Source organism: Rousettus aegyptiacus, unplaced genomic scaffold, assembly GCF_014176215.1.
Source record: "Rousettus aegyptiacus isolate mRouAeg1 unplaced genomic scaffold, mRouAeg1.p scaffold_m13_p_13, whole genome shotgun sequence".
NCBI classification, from domain to species: domain Eukaryota; kingdom Metazoa; phylum Chordata; class Mammalia; order Chiroptera; family Pteropodidae; genus Rousettus; species Rousettus aegyptiacus.
Window position 1 is genome coordinate 1,079,497 of NW_023416288.1, and position 23,354 is coordinate 1,102,850.

At 34.1% G+C, this 23,354-nt stretch overlaps 1 protein-coding gene across 4 annotated transcripts in view; it reads left to right on the plus strand.

Moving 5' to 3' along the window:
* The window catches only part of COG5 (component of oligomeric golgi complex 5), a 275,480-nt gene that overhangs the window by 147,873 nt on the left and 104,253 nt on the right, over window positions 1–23,354 (plus strand). For all 4 annotated transcript variants that reach the window (XM_036230277.1, XM_016145849.2, XM_016145848.2 and 1 more), the window contains exon 8: window positions 12,268–12,433. In XM_036230277.1, the coding sequence (XP_036086170.1) occupies window positions 12,268–12,433 (166 nt within the window). The remainder of the gene's footprint in view (window positions 1–12,267; window positions 12,434–23,354) is intronic.

Here is a 23,354-nt window from a genome sequence, read left to right on the forward strand (position 1 = left end):
TGTGACAGGATTTCCTTCCTTTTTAAGTCTGAGTATTATTCCATTGTATGTATACCACATTTTCTTGATTCATTTGATGGGCACTAGGGTTGCATTGTCCCTAACCCTTTCTTGATATCCTAGGGCTGCTATAACAAATTACCACAAACAAGGTAGTTTAAAACAACATAAATTTATTCTCTCACAGTTCTAGTGGTTAGAAATTCAAATCAAGGTGTTGGCAGGGCCATGCTCCCTCTGAAGGCTCTAGAGAAGAATTTTTTTCATGGCTCTTTCAGCTGCTAGTGGCTCTAGTCAGTCCTTGAGGTTCCATAGCTTGTAACTGTATCATTCCAATCTCTGCCTCTATTGTCATGTGGCCTTTTTCACTATGTGTGTCTCTGTGTTTACTTCTAAGGACATAAATCATTGGATTTAGAGCCCACCATAATCCTACGGGATTATAACTTTATCTCAACCTAACTAACTACATCTGCAAAGACCCTGTCTCCAAATAGGGTCACATTCCGAGGTCATAGGCAGACATGAATTTTGTGAGATATCGTTCATCCCACTACACTCTTTAAAATTTAATCAATTTGTAATGCATATAAACATTTGGCAGCTGAGGATGCTCCAACAAAATACCTTAGGCTGCGTGGCTAAAATAACAAATTTTCTCACAGTTCTGGAGGCTGAAAAGTCTAAGATCAAGGCTAGGTAGGTTTCTGATGAGGGCTCTCTTGCAGACAGTCACCTTCATGCTGTGTTCTCACATGGCAGAGAGAGGGTGAGAGTGAAAGAAGAGGGCACATGTAAGCTCTCTGATGGCTCTTCTTTTAAGAGCACTAATGCCATCACAGCAGGATCCTCATGACCTTATCTAAATCTAATTAGCTCCCAAAAGCTCCATCTCCTAATTTCATCACATCGGTGGGCAGGGCTTCAACTGAATTTGAGAGGAGGAAGACAAAGACATTCAGTTCATAACAACATTCAAAACCAAAATATATATTTAACATTAGGCAATATTTTAGAGTCAATTATTTTTTTTAAATAATGATATGTAAGTTTGACTGTGTATATACATACACATAAAACTTGCTTATATTGTCTTGGGAAAAAAGTATATAAGATTCATGTTTATTTAATAGTTTAAACATTCATACTTTATTTGACTTAATATCTTTGCTCCAAAATAAACTATAAAGCATTTTCGAATGGCGTTTTAGGTATTTAAGCAGAGGTCTTTTCTGATTTACATTTTTGTCATAATCTGTTATCTCTTTCATTTCCTATTATTTACTTTAGACTTTAAAATATAATAAGCAGAAAAATGCATATATCAGAAGAGTGCAGCTCAGTTTTTTCACAGTGAAAAAAATGCGTAACTAGCACTCAGACTGAAAAAACTAAAGTCTTACCAGCATCCCACAAAGTCTTCCATCTGCCCCCTTTTTATTTAACAAGTTTCCTCAGGTAATTCTTATATATATATACCAAAAGTGTGAGAGCCGCTTACAATAGGCACCTAGATTTGTAGCAGGTATTTGTGTAGCTCTCTCCTCTGTCAGGTATCATATTAGTGGACTTAGTTCCCACAGTGTTCTCTCATTCACATCTTTTACTGTTTCTCCACTTGGAGCAGTTTTTGCTTTCCAATTCCTTCTGTAAATCTTCCACACCTCCACTCCCAACACCCTCCATGGCAGCTGCATTTCAGTTCTTAACGAAGCTTCCTTCCTTTAAGGAACATTGACTCCTTCATCCCTTTTTCCCCTCACGAGTTATGAGTTAATCGCCCCTCCTATGTGTTTTCATTAAACCCTCCATTTCTCCTCTTAGTTATCATAGTACATTTTAAGTGCTGCTTTTCATGTCTTTATCTCTAATCATATCATTAATATTGAAAAGTCAGACAGTGTAGTATTTGCTTTATTTTAATTTTATTGCCAGTATCTTCCTTGCACAGTGTTAGTGGATGACATACATTAAGTGATAGTAGCATCATTATGTTTTAGTATTGAAAAAGGTACTAGAGTTCATCTAGCTTAGCCTCCTCATTTTACAGATGAGAGAACTAAAAGCCTGCAATTTATTATTTAAAAGGGCTGAGAAAAAACCAGGGGTCAAACTATATAGTATTTGACTGTCATGAAAGAGAATGATGAGGAAAGGCCACTAATGTTCAGTATATTTAAGAGACATTTTTCACTTGAATCATAGCTAGACAAAATTATTTCATTTCCAGTTTTTCTAATGTTCCAATTTCAGCTCTGGCTAGAGTATTTTATCATACTAGTTTTATTCTCTTACTCTCACTGATTCTGTTCTTTTTTTTTTACCCCCTTTGTGGTTTATAGTTTCCAGCACCCCTATTTTTATTATTATTACTTCAGTTTAGCTTGCTACCCAGGCTAGGTTACTATGGTTATCCATTTCAAAAATATTCCCATTTCCAACCAAGAATTCCTCATTGGCATCTTAGATTCAACATGTCCAACAGCTAAGTACTTCATTAACAACAGCCTTTTATCCTCCCATCCCTACCTCTCTCCCACCTACTTGTCCAGTGATCTTCTGGTTTTCCTTTTTATTTTTCCATCTCCTCAAGCTCTACACTTGAAGCTTCAGAGATATGGTAGGTTCTTTCCAATCTCTTGCCCGTCGTAGGTCAGTCAGCATTCATTTTTTTTTTCAGTGTTTCAAAATCCCTTGTATCTCAAATTGGGTAACTTATTTCATTGATAAGTAAAGATGGAGTGATAAGTAAAACTCCTTAGGAAACTGGAATAAAAGATATTTATAGCATTCTTTTAAATTTTGGAATATTAATCAATGATCCGAGAGCCAATATCTTCTATCACTTATATACTCAGTACCAAGTATTTATATTTATAGTTATTTTATTTTATTTCATTTTATATTTTAATTTTTTTAGCAAGAGAAAATAACCAAATGTAATACATATTATGGGAACCCCACATACATGAGAGAGTCAGAGATCCCATATTCACTAGAGGTTCAGAGACAGAAAGGGAACATTCTCAGCTAGTGAGTACAGGTATGTTAAATGTGTTCTCTCAGCAGTTGCACAAAGAGTATATTAACAATCCAAATCAGAAAATTTACTTATTCACTTATTAAACTGATAATTCTTGAATACCTATCTATCTAACACCTGCACTAGATGCTACAAGTTATAGCAGTGAACAAAACAAACTTGGAACCTTCGCTCAGAGACCTTAAAATCTGATGAAGAAGCAAAATTAATTCTAAATAAAATGAAATTTGATTAATAATAAGTAATTTGCTGAAAGTCATACAGTTTATCTCTAGCTCAGCTGGGTTTTCACCCCAAGACTACCTTCTTTTAAAAGGCTACATTTTTTCTACTGTACCATGATGCCAACAGATTAAGGCAATTCAATATATAAAAATCAATTGTATTTTTAATATGTCAGCAACAGAAACACAGAAAGGAAAATTCATTTATCATTCACAAAATCAAAAAACATCAAATGTACAGGAATAATTCAAATTAAAGATATATAAGGGACAAAGGAAAGGTGGCACCCACCTGTAGGCTGCACCAGAGGAGGGCTCAACACAGGGACGATAGCAGCTGTCCCTCCAGCCCTCACCCTGAAGCCACACAACTCAGTCTCTCCCCATACATCTCTGGCACCTCCTGAGTTGCCGTCCCTTTGCCAAAGCCCAGGTGCTATGGTAAAGATGAATTAAAAAAAAATAATTATAACACCACTCACAAAAATTAACTCAAACTGAATTTAAGATTTAAATGTAAGACCTGAAACCATGAAACTCTTAAAAGAAAACATAAGGATAAAGCTCCTTGACATGCATCTTGGTAATGATTTTTTAGGTATGACACCTAAAACACAAGCAACAAAATTAAATATAACAAGTGGGGCTACATCAAACTGAAAAACTTCTGTAAAACAAATGAAACCAGCAACAAAGTGAAAAGACAACCTATGGAATGGGAAGAAATATTTGCCAACCATATATCTGTTAAGGGGTTAATATCCAAAATATATAAAGAACTCATATAACTCCATAGCAATAAACCAAATAACCCAATTAAAAAATGGTAAAAGGATGTGAATAGACATTTCTCCAAAGTATATAGTACATGCATGAAAGACCAACAGATGCATGAAAAAATGTTCAACATTACTAGTCACTAGGAAAATGCAAATTAAAACCACATGCGATATCACCTCGCACCTGTTAGAATGGCCAACATCAAAAAGATAAGAGATAACAAATGCTGGTATGGATGTGGAGAAAAGGGCACCCTCACACATTGTTGGTGGGGTTGTAAATTAGTACAGCCACTATGGAAAGCAGCCACCAGGATCCTCAAAAAAATTTTAAAAATCTACCATATTATCCGGCAATTCCACTTCTGAGAATATATCCATAAGAAGTGAAAACACTAGCTAAAAAAGATATCCGCATCCCCATGTTCATAGCTGCTACTGCTTCCTTCTTCCTCATTCCTCATTCCTCCCCCCCCCCAACCTCCTGAAGATTGGGACAGCCTATTTGTAATACATATAAATCATCAGAGCGATTATAGCCAAAGTCTATAAGCAAATTCTATACCTACGTAAAGTCAAACAACCAGTGAGAAAAATGGGCAAAAGAAATGACTATGCACCTCATAAAAGAAGATATCCTAATGGATAATTAACATGAAAGAAGAGATAACTTCTTAGTCATCACAAAAAGGTAAATAGAGCTCACTTAAAAAATATAGCGAAAATCGAATGGACTGATAATTTTAAATTTTGGCATGGTTGTGGAGCACTTTTGACTCTCATGTTAACTGGTCAGGGTATAATTAGTATGATGACTTTGAGAAATTAGCAGTATCTATAAATACTGAGCATACAAATATCATATGAGCCAGCAGTTCTGCTCTTACCCAGCAGAAATGCGTATGCATATATGTTCACTAAAAGCCATACGCTAGTGTTCGTGACAGCATTATATTTTAATAATTTTTAATTTTTCAGTTACAGTTGGCATACACTATTATATTGGTTTTAGGTGTACAATGTAGTGAACACACACACACACACACACACACACACAACTTAGGAAGTGATCACCCTTATAAATCTAGTGCCCATCTCATACCATACAATATTATTGACTTTATTCATTGTGCTATACTTTACATTTCATACTATTTTGTAACTACTGGTTTGTACTTCTTCATCCTTTTCTCTTTGTAACCTTCCCCGCAACACTCCTCTCATCTAGCAGCCATCAAAATGTTCTCTGTATCTACAAGTTTATTTTGTTCCTTAGATTCCACATGTAAGTGAAATCATATGACATTTGTCTTTTACTGTTTGAATTACTCCACAATGCTGTCAAGGTCCATATATGTTGTTGCAGATGGCAATACCCAGAAGTGGGATTACTGGATCCTTTTTTGTCACTTGTTATAACCTTTGTTTTTAAGTATTTTTTGTTTGTTTCCATTTTAATTTGATATCTTTTCCCACCCTTTTACTATCAGTCTGTGTGTGTCTTTGAACTAAAATGAGTCTCTTGTAGGTTGAATATGTAAAGGTCTTGATTTCTTATCCATTTGCCGGAGCCCACCGGAGAACAGCACCTAAAAGAGGGGGGTGAATCCTCTGAAAAAAGAAGACAGAAAAGCACTTTGGGAGGGCATACAGTCACTGCTGCAGCTTTGAGTTTATTTAGCATAGCCTTTATATAAGTTTTTGGATACAATAGCGAAGCACAGAGTACAATAGCAAAGCACAAAGTACAATAGCAAAGCACAGAGTACAATACTATAGGAATGCTGGCATTTACATAAGTTCCTAAATATCCTTCCCTCAGGGAACGAACATCCTTTTCTGGGCTGTAAAACTATCTTAAGAGGATTTTTTTAGGAGGCAAACCTCTCCTCCAGGGTCAGTAACATTTAACTCCACACCCTGCTTTCCACAATCATTGTTAAGCAGTCTCAGCAGTTGCTTCATGGCTATCAGCTATGTGACTTCTTTAGTGTCTCTTAATGGCTCCCAACATCCATTCAGCCACCCTGTCTTTTGACGGGGACATTTAATTGATTTACATTTAAAGTATTGTAGATAGATATGTAGCTATTGACATTTTATTATGAATATTTTTTATTTATTCTCCTTCTTCTCCTTTTCCTCCTTCCTTCCTCCTTCCCTCTTCCTCCTAACTCCCCCTCCTTGTTCTTTTTCTGCTTCTCCTTCGCTGCTGCTGCTTTCTCTTCTTCCTCTTCTTAAAGTTCTGCTAGCATTTCTTTTAATATTGGCTTCATTGTGATGAACTTCTTTAGCTTTTTCTTGTCTAGAAGGCCCTTTATCTGTCCTTTGATTCTAAATGACAGCTTTGCTGGGTAGATTGATCTTTGAATGTTTCATTCCAATCCCTTCTGGCTTGTGAAGTTTCTGTTGAGAAATCAGCTGACAGCTTTATGGGAGCTCTCTTGTAGGTAACTGACTGCTTTTCTCATGCTGCTTTTAAGATTCTCTCTTTGAATTTAACCTTTGGAATTTTATTATGTCCCTTGGATGTGGGCCTCTTTACTTTTATCTTGTTTGGGATTGTTTCCTCTTATTTGGGACTCTCTGCACTTCTTTGGCTTGTATGTATTTCCTTCCTCAGGTTAGGGAAGGTTTTCATCATTTTTTCAAATAAATTTTCAATTCCTCGGTGTCTCTCTTCTCCTCGTACCCTATGATGCAAATATTGGTATGCTTAATGTCCTCATTTTTTTAGATTCTTTTTTCTTGTTGCTGTTGTGATTGGTGTTTTCTGCTACCTAATCTTCTAAATCACTCATTTGATCCTCTGCTTCATCTCACCTGATGATGATTCCTCCTGAGGTATTCTTCATTTCAGTAGTGTTTTCGTCATTTCTTATTTTTCCTTCCTCCCATCTTTACTGAAATATAATAGACAATGAGTTACTCATATTTATCCTGTACAAGTCGAGTTTTTTTTCAATTATAGTTTCCGTACAATAATATACGAGTTTCAGTTGTACAGCATAGTGATCAGAGATCCATGTAACTCACAAAGTGATCATCTCACTTAAATATACTCCTCTCCCCCCTTAAGCATTTATCACAACATTATTAGCCATCTTCCCCATGTTGTACTTTACATCTCCATGTCTGTTCTGTAGCTGTTCATTTGTACCTCTTAATCCCTTTGCCTTTTTTTGTCCCCCTCAACCCTCTCCCATCTAGTAGCTCTCTAAATATTCCCTGTATCTATGAGTTCATTTCCGCTTTTGTTGTTGTTTTTGATGATATTTGTCTTTCTCTATCTGACACATTTCATTCAGTGCAATACCCTCTAGGTCCTTCAAGGTATTATCTTTTTCTATCCCCTTCCTTTCAGTCTGTGTGTGTCTTTTAATATGAAGTGAGTCTCTTGTAGGCAGCATATGTAGGGATCTTGTTTTCTTATCCATTCAGCCACTCTGTCTTTTAGTTGGAGCACTTAACTTTTTTCCATTTGAGGTACTTTTGATAGGAATATAGTTAATACCATTCTTTATTCCTGTTTTTGACACATGTTTTTTCTTAAAGAAGTCCCACCAGCATTTCCTGTAATACTGGTTTGGTGTTGATAAATTCCTTTAGTTTATTTTTGTCAAGGAAGCTCTATCTGTCCTTCAACTCGAAATGACAGCTTTGCTGGATAAAGGATTCTTGGTTGTAAATCTTGGATTTTTATCACTTTGAATATTTTGTGCCAAGCCTTTCTGTCCTGCATAGTTTCTTTCTTTTGAGAAATCAGTTGCCTGTCTTATGGGTACTCTCTTGTAGATAACTAACTGCTATTTTCTTGCTGCTTTTAAGATTCTCTCTTTAAATTTAACCTTTGGCATTTTAATGATGTGTCTTGGTGTGGGCCATCTTGGGTTCCTCTTTTTGGGGACTCTCTGAGCTTCCTGGAGTTGTATGTCTATTTCCTTCACCAGGTTGGAGAAGTTTTCCATCATTATTTCTTCAAATAGCTCTTCAACTTCTTGTTTTCCTTCAGGTACCCCTATGCCATGGATATTTTTACCTTTAATAGTGTCCCATAGACTCCTTAAGTTATTATTATAGTCTTGGCTTCTTTTTTCTTGCCATTCTGGTTGAGTGACCTTGTCTTTCTCATCCTCTACAAAGGTCATCCAATCTTTTTTTTTGTGCACTCTGTTTATTCCATTTAATATACTTCTCATCTTGGATAATTTGTTCTTCATTTCTGACTGTTCCCTTTTATCATTTCCATTTCCATTTTTATGTTTTTTATCTTTGTCGAAGTTCTCACTGAATTCATCTACACTTCTCCTAGGTTCATCGAGCATCTTTATAAGCAGTGTTTTGAACTCTGCATCTGTTAGATTGCTTGCCTCCATTATTCCCGGATCTCTTTTCTGTTCTCTCATATGGTTTCTGCTTCTTTGTCTTCCCATTTTGACTGCCTTTCTGTGTCTGTTTCTATGTACTAAGCAAAGCTCCCGAGTCTTCTGGTCTTATTAGTGTGGCTTTGTATAGTAGATGTCCAGTGGCACAGTCCTAAGCAGGCCAACCTTAGCTTCAACCTGTGCCCGTCCAGGGCCACCTGTTAAGATTCAGCAAGTAATCCACAGATGCTGTGGTTATAGTCGCCTCAAAAAGCCCCACCAGAAATCACTGTCACCAGTGTGAGTCTAGGCACTGTTCATCAAGGAGTACCTGACTCACTGAGGATACACCTGGATGTGGCTTGGGTGTGACCACGAGTTGGGGGAGGCAGAATTTCAGGGAATCCTCTGGGTGGAGTGACCTCTGTTATCCCGTTTGATGATGTCACAGCTATGGCAGCTCTGAATCTGTGCACTAAGAATGGGGAGGGCTCAACAGAGGAACAGTGGATACCTCTGGCACTTCTGTATAGAGCGAGTCTTGCTTTGGCCCTACTCCGACAACTCAGTGTTCCCCTGTAAGTCCTTGGTGCCCCTTGTGCAGCTGAGTCACACTGGTACTCACAGGAAGCAGGTCCATCACCATGAAAGCCTACTCTCGGACACAGCCGCTTTAAGAGGCATCTGCATCTGCTGGCTGCCACTGCCACTGCCGCAACCTTTGTCCCACTCAGCCAGCTGCTCGGGACCGGGCAACCTCAAGTCCTCGCCCTGTCCTACCTTCTGCCTTTGCAAAATGGTTTCTTATATTTCTCCCTAGTTGTATGGCTTATTCATCTAGCTCCCAGGTGATTTTTCCTTGCTCTTTGCTCCTTGTTTCTGACACAACTTTGATTTGGTCACCAGAGGGATGAATAGAGCTTCTGTCATCTAGTGGGTACAGCAACATAATCATCATCATGTAGTCAATAACCAACCTGAAAAATTGCATTCCCTGTGTGAAAGAAAAAGCCTGTGCTTCCAGAAATTATGGGGACGTCTCCTCCCAGCACTGAAACCCTGGGCTATGGAGCCTGGTATAATAGGGCTAGGATCTCTCGCTTTTCTGGGTGGACCGACGACATTTATAATAGGGCTGGAATCTCTTGCTCTTCTGGGTGGACCTAGGACATTTTTAACCACCATACATGGGTGTGGAACCAGTTCGTTCTGCGTCTCAGCCCCTCCTACCAGTCTCAAATTGGTTTCTTCTCTGTGACTTTAGTTGTAAGACTTCTGTTCAGCTAGACTTCAGGCAATTTGCAATGACGGTTCTTCTGTAGTTTAATGGTAATTTTAATGTGGTCGTGAGAGGAGGCAAGCACAGCATTTACCTACTTTGTCTTCTTGACAAGAAATTCCATGACAGTGTTATTTAAAATATCTTAAAAAAAGGAAATAACTCAAGTATACGTCAACAGTGAGATGGATAAATAAACTAAGGTAAGTTTCTACACTGAGATAGTCTATAGCACTGAAAATGAATCAGCTACTGCCATATACAACAACATGGATGAGTTTTACAAATAAGATATTGACCGAAAGGAGCCATACACGATATTTACTTTATCATTCCATTTACACAATATTCAAAAACAGGCAAAACTATTCATTGATGTTAGAAGTTATGATAGTGACAATATTTGGAGAGATGTACTTAAGGAAGCCACACAAGATTCAGAAGTACTTATAATATTTAGTTTCACATTCTAGGTGGTAATTATGTAGGTGTGTTCACTTTGCAATAATTTCTAAAGCTGTGCTTACATAATTTGCATACTCCTGTATGCATATGAAATTTTTATTTCAAATAATCATTATTTTGTAGTTTGCCAACTAACAAATTATATATTTATATCAAGCAATGAATGTATATAACTACCATTAATTGAAAAAATGCTCATGTTAATTGGCAAGCTTAAAATTATATCCAGAATTATAATTATTGTAAATTATAATTATAAATATTACTATATTAGATGGTTCTTTAATAATGAGCTATATATGTTTCCATTTTGAAAGGTTTTTGGAAGTTAATAATTTTTAGAGTGGAGGATTTAAAGACTTTAAATGTTTTTCAATTAAGATACACATATAGTTACAGCATACATTCAGCTAATATTGAAACATTACCGTATGTTGAGAAGCTGTGCTTTTCAGATCCTTTAAAGATAGTAAAGACAATAAGTATAATTTTATAGTTTATATCAGTATTCTAGTTTTAAAAGCTGAAAATATTATTTGAAGTTACTTAGGTAATACTTTCTTGGATTATATAGACACTTAAATAGTGATAAGGGGAATTCCTTTATAGCTGCCTAATTTTAATTCTTGGTTTCTACTAAAAAGTAAAAATCAGTCTGGATGGAATGGAACTATCAACAACAAAAGCAAAGCACTATAGCACATATTTTCACTCAATAATTTCATATGAGATACCTTATTTTCTCTCTTTTTCTTTGGCAGTATGTTAAATTCTAGTATAACATATTAAATTAAGCTTTTAAAATTAAAATATAATTTGAAACAATGTTCATGTGCTTTTTTTCTTGTTTAATTAAAAAAATTCCAAAATGAGTATTGTTATTCATCAACCATGTTTCCTGATGTTTTCTTTAAGTTGACTTTACTTTGCTTCTGTGTCTGTGTATCTGCAGTATGTACTATTACTAACATCAGTAGAATTCAGAAATAACCTTTTTTCTTATTTATAAACTTAATAGTCAAGAAAACAAGTTAAAGAAATCATTTAGCTTTTTAACTACATACCCCTAATAACACTGAATCATAAATGAAAGAGGAATTTCAGCTATTTGGGCCTGGAAATATATGTTGGTCTCCTAGATTCTGCCTTGATAATTTAGTCATCTACTTAGTGACAAATTCAACATTCTACTTATATCACTATAGATTTAATCTTCTCTTAGGTAGTGTTTCTACTTCCTTATCACCTACCTCCCAGTCACTCTACTCCAGGTACCATCACAGCTTTCTTACTGTTTCACTATAGCTACTAAGCACATTTCTACCTCAGCATTTCCATTGATACCTCTACTCAGATCTGTATTTCCTCGTGTTCTCCCTAGATGCCTTGCATTATGTGCAGATCTCTGTCTAAATATCACCTCACAGATGCATCTGCTAACTGCTCTCTATAATAATTCCCATCATTCCTTATTCTCATTTCCTGCTTCATTTTTTATAGCATTTATCATAACTCGATATTCTGTTAGATTTACTTTTTATACATTTCTCAGTAAATATAAGCTTCATAAGGATAGGGAGTTAATTGGTGTTGTATACTACTGTATTTTCAGTACCTACAACCAAAACTAACACATAGTAAACACTGTATAAATATTTGTAGTTAGAATGAATAAATAGAATAGAAAGGAAGTATGAGTCTTCATAGTCAAAGCCCAGTTACCTATGCAGAGTTCCCTTATTTATTCTCTAAACAAATGTTGGATTGTTGTTAGTTCCAGCATGGCTCTCTCCATAGCGATGGGTGGTGGATTTTAAATAAGCTCTAATAATATAACAGATTTTTTTTTTAATCTTATTCTTTATCCTTTAAAGGAGGAGGAAAAGGGAAAGGGGGAAAATTATGTGTTTAGTTTTTAATTTTTTCTTCTATCAAATAATGACTAAAGAATATTTGTTCCAAATGCATTGTCTTCGTTCTTGTCTGTAGTAATTTATAAATATTGTGGTAACTACTCACGTACCAGTAAAAGTTGTAGATTTATATTGGTTCTGTTTTCCTGTTTATATCTGTTCTCACCCTATCCATCCGCGCCCCCTTTTTTTTTTTAAAGAATCCAACCCAAGTCGGAACAGCTCTTCAGGTTTTCCATAATCTTGGAACTTTGAAGAATACTATTACCAGTGTTGTGGATGGATATTGTGCTGCTTTGGAAGAAAGCATCAACAGTGCATTAGATATCAAAGTTTTGACTCAGCCTTCCCAGTCAGCTGTGAGAGGTAGGGATTTGATTTATATTTAGCTTCTTTATTTATTTATAACTGAGAAGTTCTTTGAATAGTATGTGAAACAGTCAAGTTTCAAAGCAATTTAATGACTCATTTTTTAGTAGACAGAAAATAAGAGAAGATATTATGTTTCAGAATTTATAACATTTTTGTCTAATCAGTGAATTGAACTGGCCAATTGGTATATTCAGAACTTCTAGATAAAATTCTATAAACTGTAGCATCATTTAGTTCAGAGGAAACAGATGCAAGGGAAAAAAAGGAACATATTTTTTCCATAAAATCTTTATCCTCACATGTACTTCTTATTGAGACAGAAAATATATTTTTAAGGAATTGCCATCTCTACTTTAACTTTCTTGGGCTTTTTCTTATGATAATTCTGGTATTCAGTAGCAATAATGGTTACCTGTGAAGACAGAAATTGATAAAACCTTTGGGAACATAACAGCTATAGCAAAATCTAAGAAAAACTACTAAAGAAAGGTAGGATTCAAGGCGGAGAGGAGTAGCCCTACATTAGCAATCTGCAACCCTTTTCCTGCCAAGACATACCTGTTGATGACTCCCATATATAACACACTTCATAGATGGAAAAGACTTATGTTATGTATACCTCTCACTTATCAAAGCAACCCCAATTATACATTTCTCTCCTTACATTTTTTCTTCTCTGCTTTTAATAAACTGAATGTGCTGCTAGAAAAAAATAAGTACTCCACTTTTGCATTAGATCCCGTTACTCAAGACCATTACTTTAGCAGATCCCTTCTTTCTGCCACTTCATCAGATTTTCATTTTTTTTGTGTCTTTCCAATTACACATAATCATGCTAGTGTATCTTCTTCTGCTTAAAGACAACCAAACAAATCTATCTTGACTCTATTTCTTCAGCTTTATTACCCCATTTTATTTCTTCTGGCTACAGAAAAATTCCCTAAAGTGTTGTCTGTATGTACTGTCTCCAGTTTTTCTCCTCTCATTTTTCTCTTGAAGGTACTAATCATCATAGAGTTTTCTTGAGGAAGAAATGAAATAACACTTGTGTAGAATTAATAACAATTATCAATACATGGGGAATACTAAAATATTATTTGCAGCCATTATTATTTTTGCATTCACTATATATATAACCTTATAACACAGGATATATTTAACTCAAATAAGTTGCACTAGATAAAAAGAGATAAAAGAATCTTAGATCTTAAATGGATTTTTAAAGGTTAGCACAAGCCTCTGATTAGATCTGTATTAAGACTATTCTGGGAGAGTTTTAAACAGAAATTGCTAAAGGAGATTTCACTCTCAATTTTTCTTAATTATTCTCAGAAAGTTTGACCTAATGTTTAAACTTCCAGGAGGAGTTTAATCTCATCTCTCATGTGTTATCAAAAATAGGGGGAAAATATGAAAGCAATTATTCATACTTATGCTGTCAATCCTAATGTACGCCCTCTTATTGAAAGAATAGTTTTAAAGCTTTATTATCATCTGTTGAGTAAATACCGTGATTTAATGTAGAAATTGTAAGCATTAGTTCTTTGTCATTTTTTAAAAGAGTACTCACTATTATTTTTATTTTTTTATGTGTTATATTGGCTGTAATAGTGTTAAATTCCTGATACTGATACTATGTAGTAGAATGTCCTTGTGTTTTGAAAATACACATTAGAGTAGTTAAGTGTGATGAGACATCATTTAGGTAACTTATTCAGGAATAATTCAGAGAAAACAATTTCTTTTACTATGTTTTCAAAATTTTATATGTTTAAGATTGTTTCAAAATACATATATAACAGTGCAATCTTAAGGGCAAAATGTTACCTATGATATATTTAAAAGTTTGTAATTCAATAAGAAAGAAAAAGATAAACAACTCAGTTGGAAAAAATAGATAAAAGACTGAGTAGGCAATTCAAAGCAGAATACATCCATTAAATGTGAAAAGATGTTCAGTCTCTTTTTGGAGGATGAACTAGTTATTAGAGAAACACAAACAAAATGATATTTCTCAATCATGAGATTGGCAAAAGCTAAGCAAGAACTAAGTGTTGAATGAGAGCAGAAACTCTGGTACTCTGATTGTAGGAGGATAAAATGATTCAACTGCTTTATTCAATTTTATCAAATTATAAGATGAAAAATATACATACCTTATGATCTTATAATTTCCCTTCTAAAATTTTACCCTAGAAACACTCTGGCACGTATGCATAAAAAGTTTTATTGCACAATTGCTTATAATAATGGCAGAGTGAAAACAACCTTTCCTTCAATGGAAAAATGAATAAACTATTAAGTAGACTAATATATAATGTTTAAATTAATAAACTCTACAAATGCAGATAATTCTAAAAAGTATTACATGGAAAAGCTAGTTGCAGAAGGATACATACAATACAGTATGATACTATATTTAAAATATAAGAACAAGTAAAAAGGTATAAATATATGCATTGTAATAATAATGATCAAATTAAAATTGATATTAGTTTTGAAGAGAGAGCAGGGACAATCAGACCAGGAAGGGAGGGGTATACAAGGAACTTTATTTTTTTAATCTTTTAAAAATTTTAGTTTTTAAGACTATTTTTTTTAGAGCAGTTTTAGGTTCACAGTAAAATTAAGAGGAAGGTACAGAGATTTCCCATATACCCCTGCCTTCACACATGCGTAGTCTTTCCCATTATTAACATCTACCAGAATGGAACATTTGTCACCAACAATGAAATAACATTGCCACATCATTATCACCCAAACTCCATAGTTTTGGGGTGCATTCTTGGTGGTGTGCATTCTGAGTTTAGACAAATGTATAATGACTTCCTTCCATTAATATATCATACAAAGTATATTCACTGCCCTAAAATCCCCTGTATTCTGCCTCTTTATCTCCACTGCTTCCAACTCTAGTAACCACTGACCTTTTTATTGTCTCAATAGTTTTGCCTTTTCCAGAATGTCTATGGTTGGAATTATATAGTACATACTCTTTTCAGATTGGCTTCTTTGACTTAGTAATATGCACATAAGGTCCTTCATGTCTTTTCATGGCTTGATAGCTTTTTTTTTTTTTTTTTTTTTTTTAGTGCTGATTATTTTCATTTTGTAGATGTACCACAGTTTACTTATATATCTACCTTCTGAAGGACATCTTAGTTGCTTCCAACTTTTGCAATTAGGGTACTATAAACATAATCCATGTCAGGTTTTTGGGTGGACAAAAGGTTTCAGCTTGGGTATTTCGGTAAATACCAAGGAGCAGAATTGCTGGATTTTCTAGTTAGAGTATATTTAGGGTGGTAAGAAACCATGAAATTGTCTTCCAAAGTGACTGTATCATTTTGCATTCCCATCAGCAATGAATGAGGGTTCCTATTGCCCCACATCCTTGGCAGCATTTGATGTTGTCATTTCCAAATTTTGACTATTCTAATAGCTGTATAGTGATATCTTATTGTTTTAATTTACATTTCCATGATGATGTATGATATGGAGTATCTTTTCATATGCTTATCTGTTGTGTGCGTGTATTATTATTATTATTATTATCATTTTTTTTTTTTGGTGAGGGAAGTGTCTAATAGAGTGTTTAGTTCACTTTTGAATCAGGTGGTTTTCTCATTGTTGAGTTTTAAGAGTTCTTCCATATATTGGATAATAATAGTCCTTTAAGATGAGTCCTTTACAAATATTTTCTCCTATTCTATAGATTGTGTTCTAATTATCTTGATATTGTCTTTCCCAGAGTAGAAGCTTTTGCTTTTAATGAAGTCCAGCTTATCAATTACTTCTTTCATTGATTTTGTGTTTGGTCTTATATCTAAAAAGTCATTGCCATACCCAAAGTCACAGATGTCTTCTCCTATGTTATCTTCTAAGAGTTTTATAGTTCTCTGTTTTACATTTATGTCTGTGATCCATTTTGAGTTAATTTTGGTGAAGGGTGTATAGATTCTTTTTTTTTTTCTTTTTTTATTTTTTTCCTGTGATTGTTCAGTTCCATTGAAGAGATTATCTTTCTTCCACTTTATTGCTTTCGGTGTTTTGTCAAAGATCATTTGCCTGTATTTATGTGGATGTATTTCTGGGCTTTCTATCTTGTTCCATTGATCTGTCTGTCCTATTCTTTTGCCAATACCACATTGTCTTGATTACTGTAGCTTTATAGTGTGTCTTGAAGTCAGATAGTCCTCCAACTTTGTTCTTTTTCTTGAATATTGTGTTGATTACTCTGGGTCTCTTGCCTCTTCATATAAACTTTAGAATCAGTTTGTCAATATCCATAAAATAACTGACTGATATTTTGATTCAGGTTGCATTAATTTTATCAATTAAGTTGAGAAGAACTGACATCTTGACAATTTAGAGTCTTCCTATCCATAAACATGGAATTTCTCACTATTTAGTTTCTCTGGTTTGATTTTGTTCATCTGAGTTTTGTAGTTTTTCTCATATTGATGTTATACATATTTTGTCATATTTATTTATACTTAAGTACTTCATTTTAGGGGGAATGTAAATAATATTGTGATTTCAGTTTCAAATTCAATTTTTTCATTGCTAGTATATAGGAAAGCAATTGATGTTAGTTACAGGTTATTTGTAGTCTTTATCATGTTGAGAAACTTCCCTTTATACCTAGTTTATTGAGAGTTTTTATCATTAATGGGTTTTGGATTTTGTCAAATGTTTTTTATGTGTTAATATGATCATGTGATTTTTCTTTTATAGCCTAGTGTTGTGATGGATTACATTAACTGATTTTTGAATGTAGAACCAGCCATGCATACCTAAGATAAATCCCACTTGATTATGGTGTAAACTTCTTTTTATACATTGTTGGATTTTATTTGCTAATATTTTGTTGAGGATTTTTCTGTCTATGTTCATGAGAGATATGGTCTGTAGTTTTCTTTCCTTGTAATATTTTTGTCTTGTTTCGTATTAGGGTAATACTGCCCTTATAGAATGAGTTAGGAAGTATCCCGTCTGTTTCTGGAAGTTATAGTAGAGAACTGGTGTAATTTCTTTCTTAAATGTTTCATAGAATACAGCAGTAGACTCATCTGGGCCTGGTACTTTAATTTTGGAAGGTTATTAAATATTGATTCAACCTCTTTAATATATTTAAGCCTATTCTCATATTTTTATTCTAGGATGAATTTTGGCAATTGCATCTTTCAAGGAAATTTGTGGATGGAGAGTTGTTCATAGTATTCCTTTTTTAGCCTTTTAATTTCCATGGGATCTATAGTGATGTCTTTCATTTCTGATAGTAGTAATTTATATCTTCTCTCGTTTTTTTCTTAGCCTAGTAAGGGGGTTATCAATGTTATTGATTTTTTTCAAAGAACCAGCTTTGGTTTCATTGATTTTCTCTATTGGCTTCCTGTTGGAAATCTCATTGATTTCTGCTCCAAGTCTTACTGTTTATTTATTTTTGCTTACTTTATTTTTAATTTGCTCTTATTTTTCTAAAGTAGAAATTTAGATAATCGATTTTATATCTTTTCTTCCTCCAATATTTGTATTTAATACTATTTCTCCCTAAGCATCACTTTGACCACATCCTATAAATTTTGACATGTTTTTATGTTTTCATTTCAAAATAGTTTTAAATTTCTCTTCAGATTTCTTTGACATGTGTTATTTAGAAGTGCATTGCTTAGTCTTTACATATTTTGGGATTTTCCGCTTATCTTTCTGGTGATTTCTAGTTTAATTTATTTATGGCATGATAGCAGATATCGTATGATTTTTATGCTTTTAAATTTGTTAAGGTGTGTTTATGGCTCAGAATGTGGTCTATTTTGATGAATGTTTTATTTGAGCTTGGAAAAAGTGTGTTTCGAGCTGTTGGATGAAGTAGCGGTATAGATGTCTAATATATCCAATTGACTGATGATGTTGAAATTCTACAATATCCTTACTAATTTTCTTCCTTCTTATCTGTCAATTTGTTGATAGATAGGTTCATATTTCTTCTTGCAGTTCTATAAGTTTTTATTTCACGTAGGCAATACACATTAAGAATATGTCTTCTTGGAGAATTGATCCTGTTTATCATTAGGTAATGCCCTTCTTTATCTGTGATAACTTTTCTTCCTTTAATTCTGCTCTGTCTGAAATTAACATAGCTAGCTACTCCTGCTTTCTTTTGAATGGTATATTTTTCTCCATTTACTTTTAATCTATATGTGTCTTTATATTTAAAGTGAATTTCTTGTAGACAACATATAGCTCACATGTGTTATTTGACCCACTCTATTTCTGTCTTTTAATTGGTATATTTAGACCATTGACATTCAAAGTGATTATTGACATAGTTGGATTAATATCTACTATATTCATTACTGTTTTCTATTTGTTGTCCTTTTTCTTTGTTCTTATTTTTTGTCTTCTACACCTTTTCTTCCTTTTTGGTTTTAATCGTTCATTTTATATGATTCTATTATTCTCCTTTCTTAGCATATCAGTTATACTTTTAAAACTTTTTATAATGGATTCCATAGAGATTGCAATATAAACTAGAAACTAATTGAAGTCCACTTTCAAATAACACTATACCACGTCACAGAGTGTGTGAGTACCTTGTAATAACAAAATAATCTTAATTCCTTCTTTCCATCCCTTGTATCATTGCTGTCATTCATTTTACTTATACATAAATATCCATAAAAATATTTATACACACATATTGCTATTATTATTTTGAATAAACTGTTATCTGTTAAGTCAATTAAGACTAAGATAAAAGTTTCTATTTTACCTTCACTTATTCCGTTTTCGATGCTCTTCCTTTCTGTATATCAGAGTGTCTGACCTATATTATTTTCCTTCTCTCTAAAGAACTACTTTTAACATTTCATGCAAGGCAGATCTATCAGTTTTTTGAGGATTTTACTGATACATTCTTGGCTCAAAGATTCTTTTCTATCTATGGCCAAGCCACCTGAACGTGCCCTATCCCGTCTGATCTCGGAAGCTGATCAGCGTTGGGCCTGGTTAGTACTTGGATGGGAGACCACCTAGGAAGACTAAGTGCTGTAGGTGTTGAATGAATGAATGAATGAATTCCTGGTCTGATAATTCCAACATTCCTGCTATGTCTGGTTCTTATGTTTGCTCTTTCTCTTCAAGTTGTTTTGTCTTTTAATATGCCTTGTCATTTTTTCTTGGTAGAGAGAATTCCTGTAATTAGGCCTTTAATAATGTGGTGGTAAGATGTGTGGGGAGTAGAAGCATTCGATAGTTCTCACTCTTTTAGTGTGCTGTGATCTTCACAAGTGTTTTAAATTTGTTTTCTTCTCCTTTAGATGGGAGAGGATGACTGCAGTAGTCTGGTAGTCTGGAGTTGGATATTTCCATTTTCCAAGTCAATTAAAATCTGGTAAAACTCCAGCAGATAAAACTCTTGTTAATTAGTTTCTCCTGAGAGCAGGTCTTGTTAAGAACAGAGTGCTCTGGCATATTTCAAAATGATTCTTTTTCCTCTTCTCCTACTGGAAACATGAGGGGATGTTCCTCTAATATTTAATTTACTGTGGGAACCTAGTCACATGTGTGGAGGTAAATCTCAATATTGTAGGGTCCCTGCGACTGGATCCCCTTGGAGTTTTTAACTCTCAGGAATTGTCCACATTGAGCCTCTAGCAATTCCTCAGTTACAGTAAGTAGATCGTGTTTTCTTACTATGGCTCTGGTTCCCTCAGCACTTACTACCAGGGAGGCTCTGCTCTGGTAAGCAGCAACTCCTTATATTTGCTTGTAGGTCTTTCTAATTTGGGGGGCAATGGTTTGTCTTCGTCCTCTCCTCTCTCATGGGTCCAAGAAGAGTTGTTGATTTTTCAGTCTGTTTGGCTTTTTATTTGTTATTGGGACAGAGTGTTTGCTTCTAGGCTTCTTACTTGTGGAATCAGAAATGTAATTGCTAATCAGATTTTTACCCCCTACATAGCTCACTTGTTTTTCTTTGTTGTCTAACTGGTTCTTTATCTTCGAAGTTCAGTAATTTCTTAGGATATATTTTGGGAAGGAATGCTCTGTATCTATTTTTTTCCTGAGTCAGAATATGTTCTCTTTTATAGAAAAGTTTACCTTGATTGTATGTTTGAATATTTTTCTTTTCCATTTGTTCTTTTTAGGAACTTTATATAGATATCACATTTTTGCTTTCTATTTTCAGTATCTTTGCCTTAACTATATTTGATATCTTCTTATTTTATTTAATTTTGTATGATTACCTCTTGCCTATTTCCCATATCTGATTGTATTTTCATCCTTGATCATTATAGTGTTTTATTGTTTCTATTGTTTAATCTCTGTTATAGTGTCACACTGAGAATGTTTCCTATAATTATTTTGAGACAGCAAAAAACTAACCCTTCCTGTTATTTTCTTTGGAAATTCCTTTGATAACCTACGTTTATTATTGCTTTTTGCTTATCCACCCCGTCCCCCCCCCCCAATCCCATATCAGTGTTAGGCCCCATATTGCTTTGTTTCTGATTATTATTTATCTTGAAAGGAACTACTTGTTCCTTGAAGAATAGTCTGGGAATAGTTGTAGGGAGAGACTTGGGATAGTCTATAACTTTGACTTAGGTTTGTTGTCTAGTGTTAACCAATAAAGATTCGAGGTTGTAAAACAAAAGTTTTTTTGGGGTTTTAAAGGATTCGAATCCAAGAGATGCAGATTTAGGTAGCAATCCAAATTGTGCTCTGGAGAAAACAAAGAAAGGCAGGGTTTATAAAAGCAAAAACCACAAAATGTACATCCTCTCAAATGAAGGATTGGTGACTAAGTTATCCAAGATTGATTAGTTCCAATGTGCAAGTGAGGGAGGCGAAAATTACAAGGAAGTAAAGTCCCTATATATCCATGGAGCATTTGTCATTCCAGATGTTTACAGCTTAGCCTTGAGCCAAGTTTAGCAGCAGGTTTAGCATCTTAACAGCCGCTGTAAGAACTTAGGCACAAGGTATACATAGGCCTCACTTTTTTTAATAGCCTCCTGACTTTACTTTAAGTGACCCTCTTAGTGATGTTTCTTCTGTCTCTCCTCCCCCACTCTCCATCATTTAGTATAAGCATTCATCAATTTTTATTTCCTTCTGCCTTCAAAACACTTCTTTCCTTAAATTTTGTAACAATCTAGAACTTAGTGTGAGTACCAGTAAAGCCTTTAAGCAATTTCTGTGTGGAAACCTTACATTCTCTGCTTTTCTTTCCTCTTTCACCTCATTTTACCTTTAATAGTCTCCCCAAGCTGGGGGAGGGGGGCAATTCTTAAATAATATCAATATCATTTTATTGTGATTTCTCTTTCAGCTTTTTTTCCTTTGCTAATCTGCAACATTGAACATTCTACTAGCTTCTTTCCTGAACCATCTATGTCTATCTCAACTCTAAGCAAAGAATCATTGGCTAACCTATATTCTTAAAATTGATTTTAAGAACAGTTTGTTCCTTGCTGATTGTCTTAGATGGCAACTATCTGAAATCTTATTTGAGGTTCTAACTTATTCCTTTTTTTCTTGAAGTTAACATTTTTCTCTACTTTTTATTCTTATTTTCATTGACGTTCAAGAGATGAGTGTAGGAAAATTATTTTATTCCACTAACACTAACTGGAAATCACTCTTAAGTATTGTTTCTTAGAGGAACTCTTGGTTTCTTCTATCTAATAAAACTTAGTTTATGACACTATTTATTTTGTTTCATGAGTATCCTAAAGCTGATAATGGCGTCTATTTTTCTGTTTTAATTGTTCTTTCTCCCCTTTATACCAATGTCCTATGTTCAGTTGATTATTTCTATCATGTGTATATCTTCACTGAGATGTATTTAGCTTATGAGAATAAAAATCTCTAAGTACTAAACTACAAATAAGAAAACTGAAGCCTCTAAAACTAGTCGAACCAGTGACTGTAATCTTGTTTTTCAGTGTCTCAGTTTCTCTAAATGTGAGGAGAAAATAATATCATCTTGTATTTCTGTTTGTATTTAGTTTAAGATTGTAATGGGTTGATGTGCCCCATAATTCTTAAAATAAAACCAAGCTATGCCTAGTCCAGGTATTTCATTAATATTGCTGATTTTCACAAAGGCACTACATAGCCTTTCCTCATTATTACAAATTCATTCTTTAGGTAACATATGAGACAATTGAAGATTGTTCCAGTATTAACTTTCTATTCCCTGTATACTTTTCCTTAATATTCTTTGCGCAACACTACAAATAATTTTAAAAATTAATTAGATCTAGATTTGAAACAGGAATTCATATTTTTAAAGCCAGTATCTCTTTCCTGTTTCTTTTTTTTATTACTCTTCAGTTATCAGAGTGAAAAATAATAGCATCTCCTTACGAAAGGTACATGTAATTCTTTTATAAACTTGGAACTTTTGAAAAAGTAAACTAAAGCAGTTTACAAATAGAGCCTCTGGTTTTCTTTATTGCCCTCCTTAAAAGCAAGATAGTCTATGGCCATGTCATCCTAAACAAGCCTGATCCTGTCTGATCTTGGAAGCTAAGCAAGGTTGGGCCTGGTTAGTACTTGGATGGGAGACCACCTAGGAAGACCAGATGCTGCTGTAGGTGTGAAAAATAAAAAATGAAGGATTGTAAAATGACAGGGTTCTTGGAATCTGTGAGGTCAACCAAGGGTTGCCTCACCTTAAAAAAAAGAAAAAGAAAAGAAAAAAAGAAAACAAAAAACAAAACAGGATAGATATATAATTACTGATGTGTTCTTGTACTGCCTGGTTTGTAAATTTAATTTTGATTTATACTTTTCATTTTGAAATTAAAATTTCTCCTTTTTATGTTGAAACATTTAAACCTGTACAAATAGCTGTGTATGTGTATTACAATAACATTCTTACATACCACTCTCAAGGATTTTA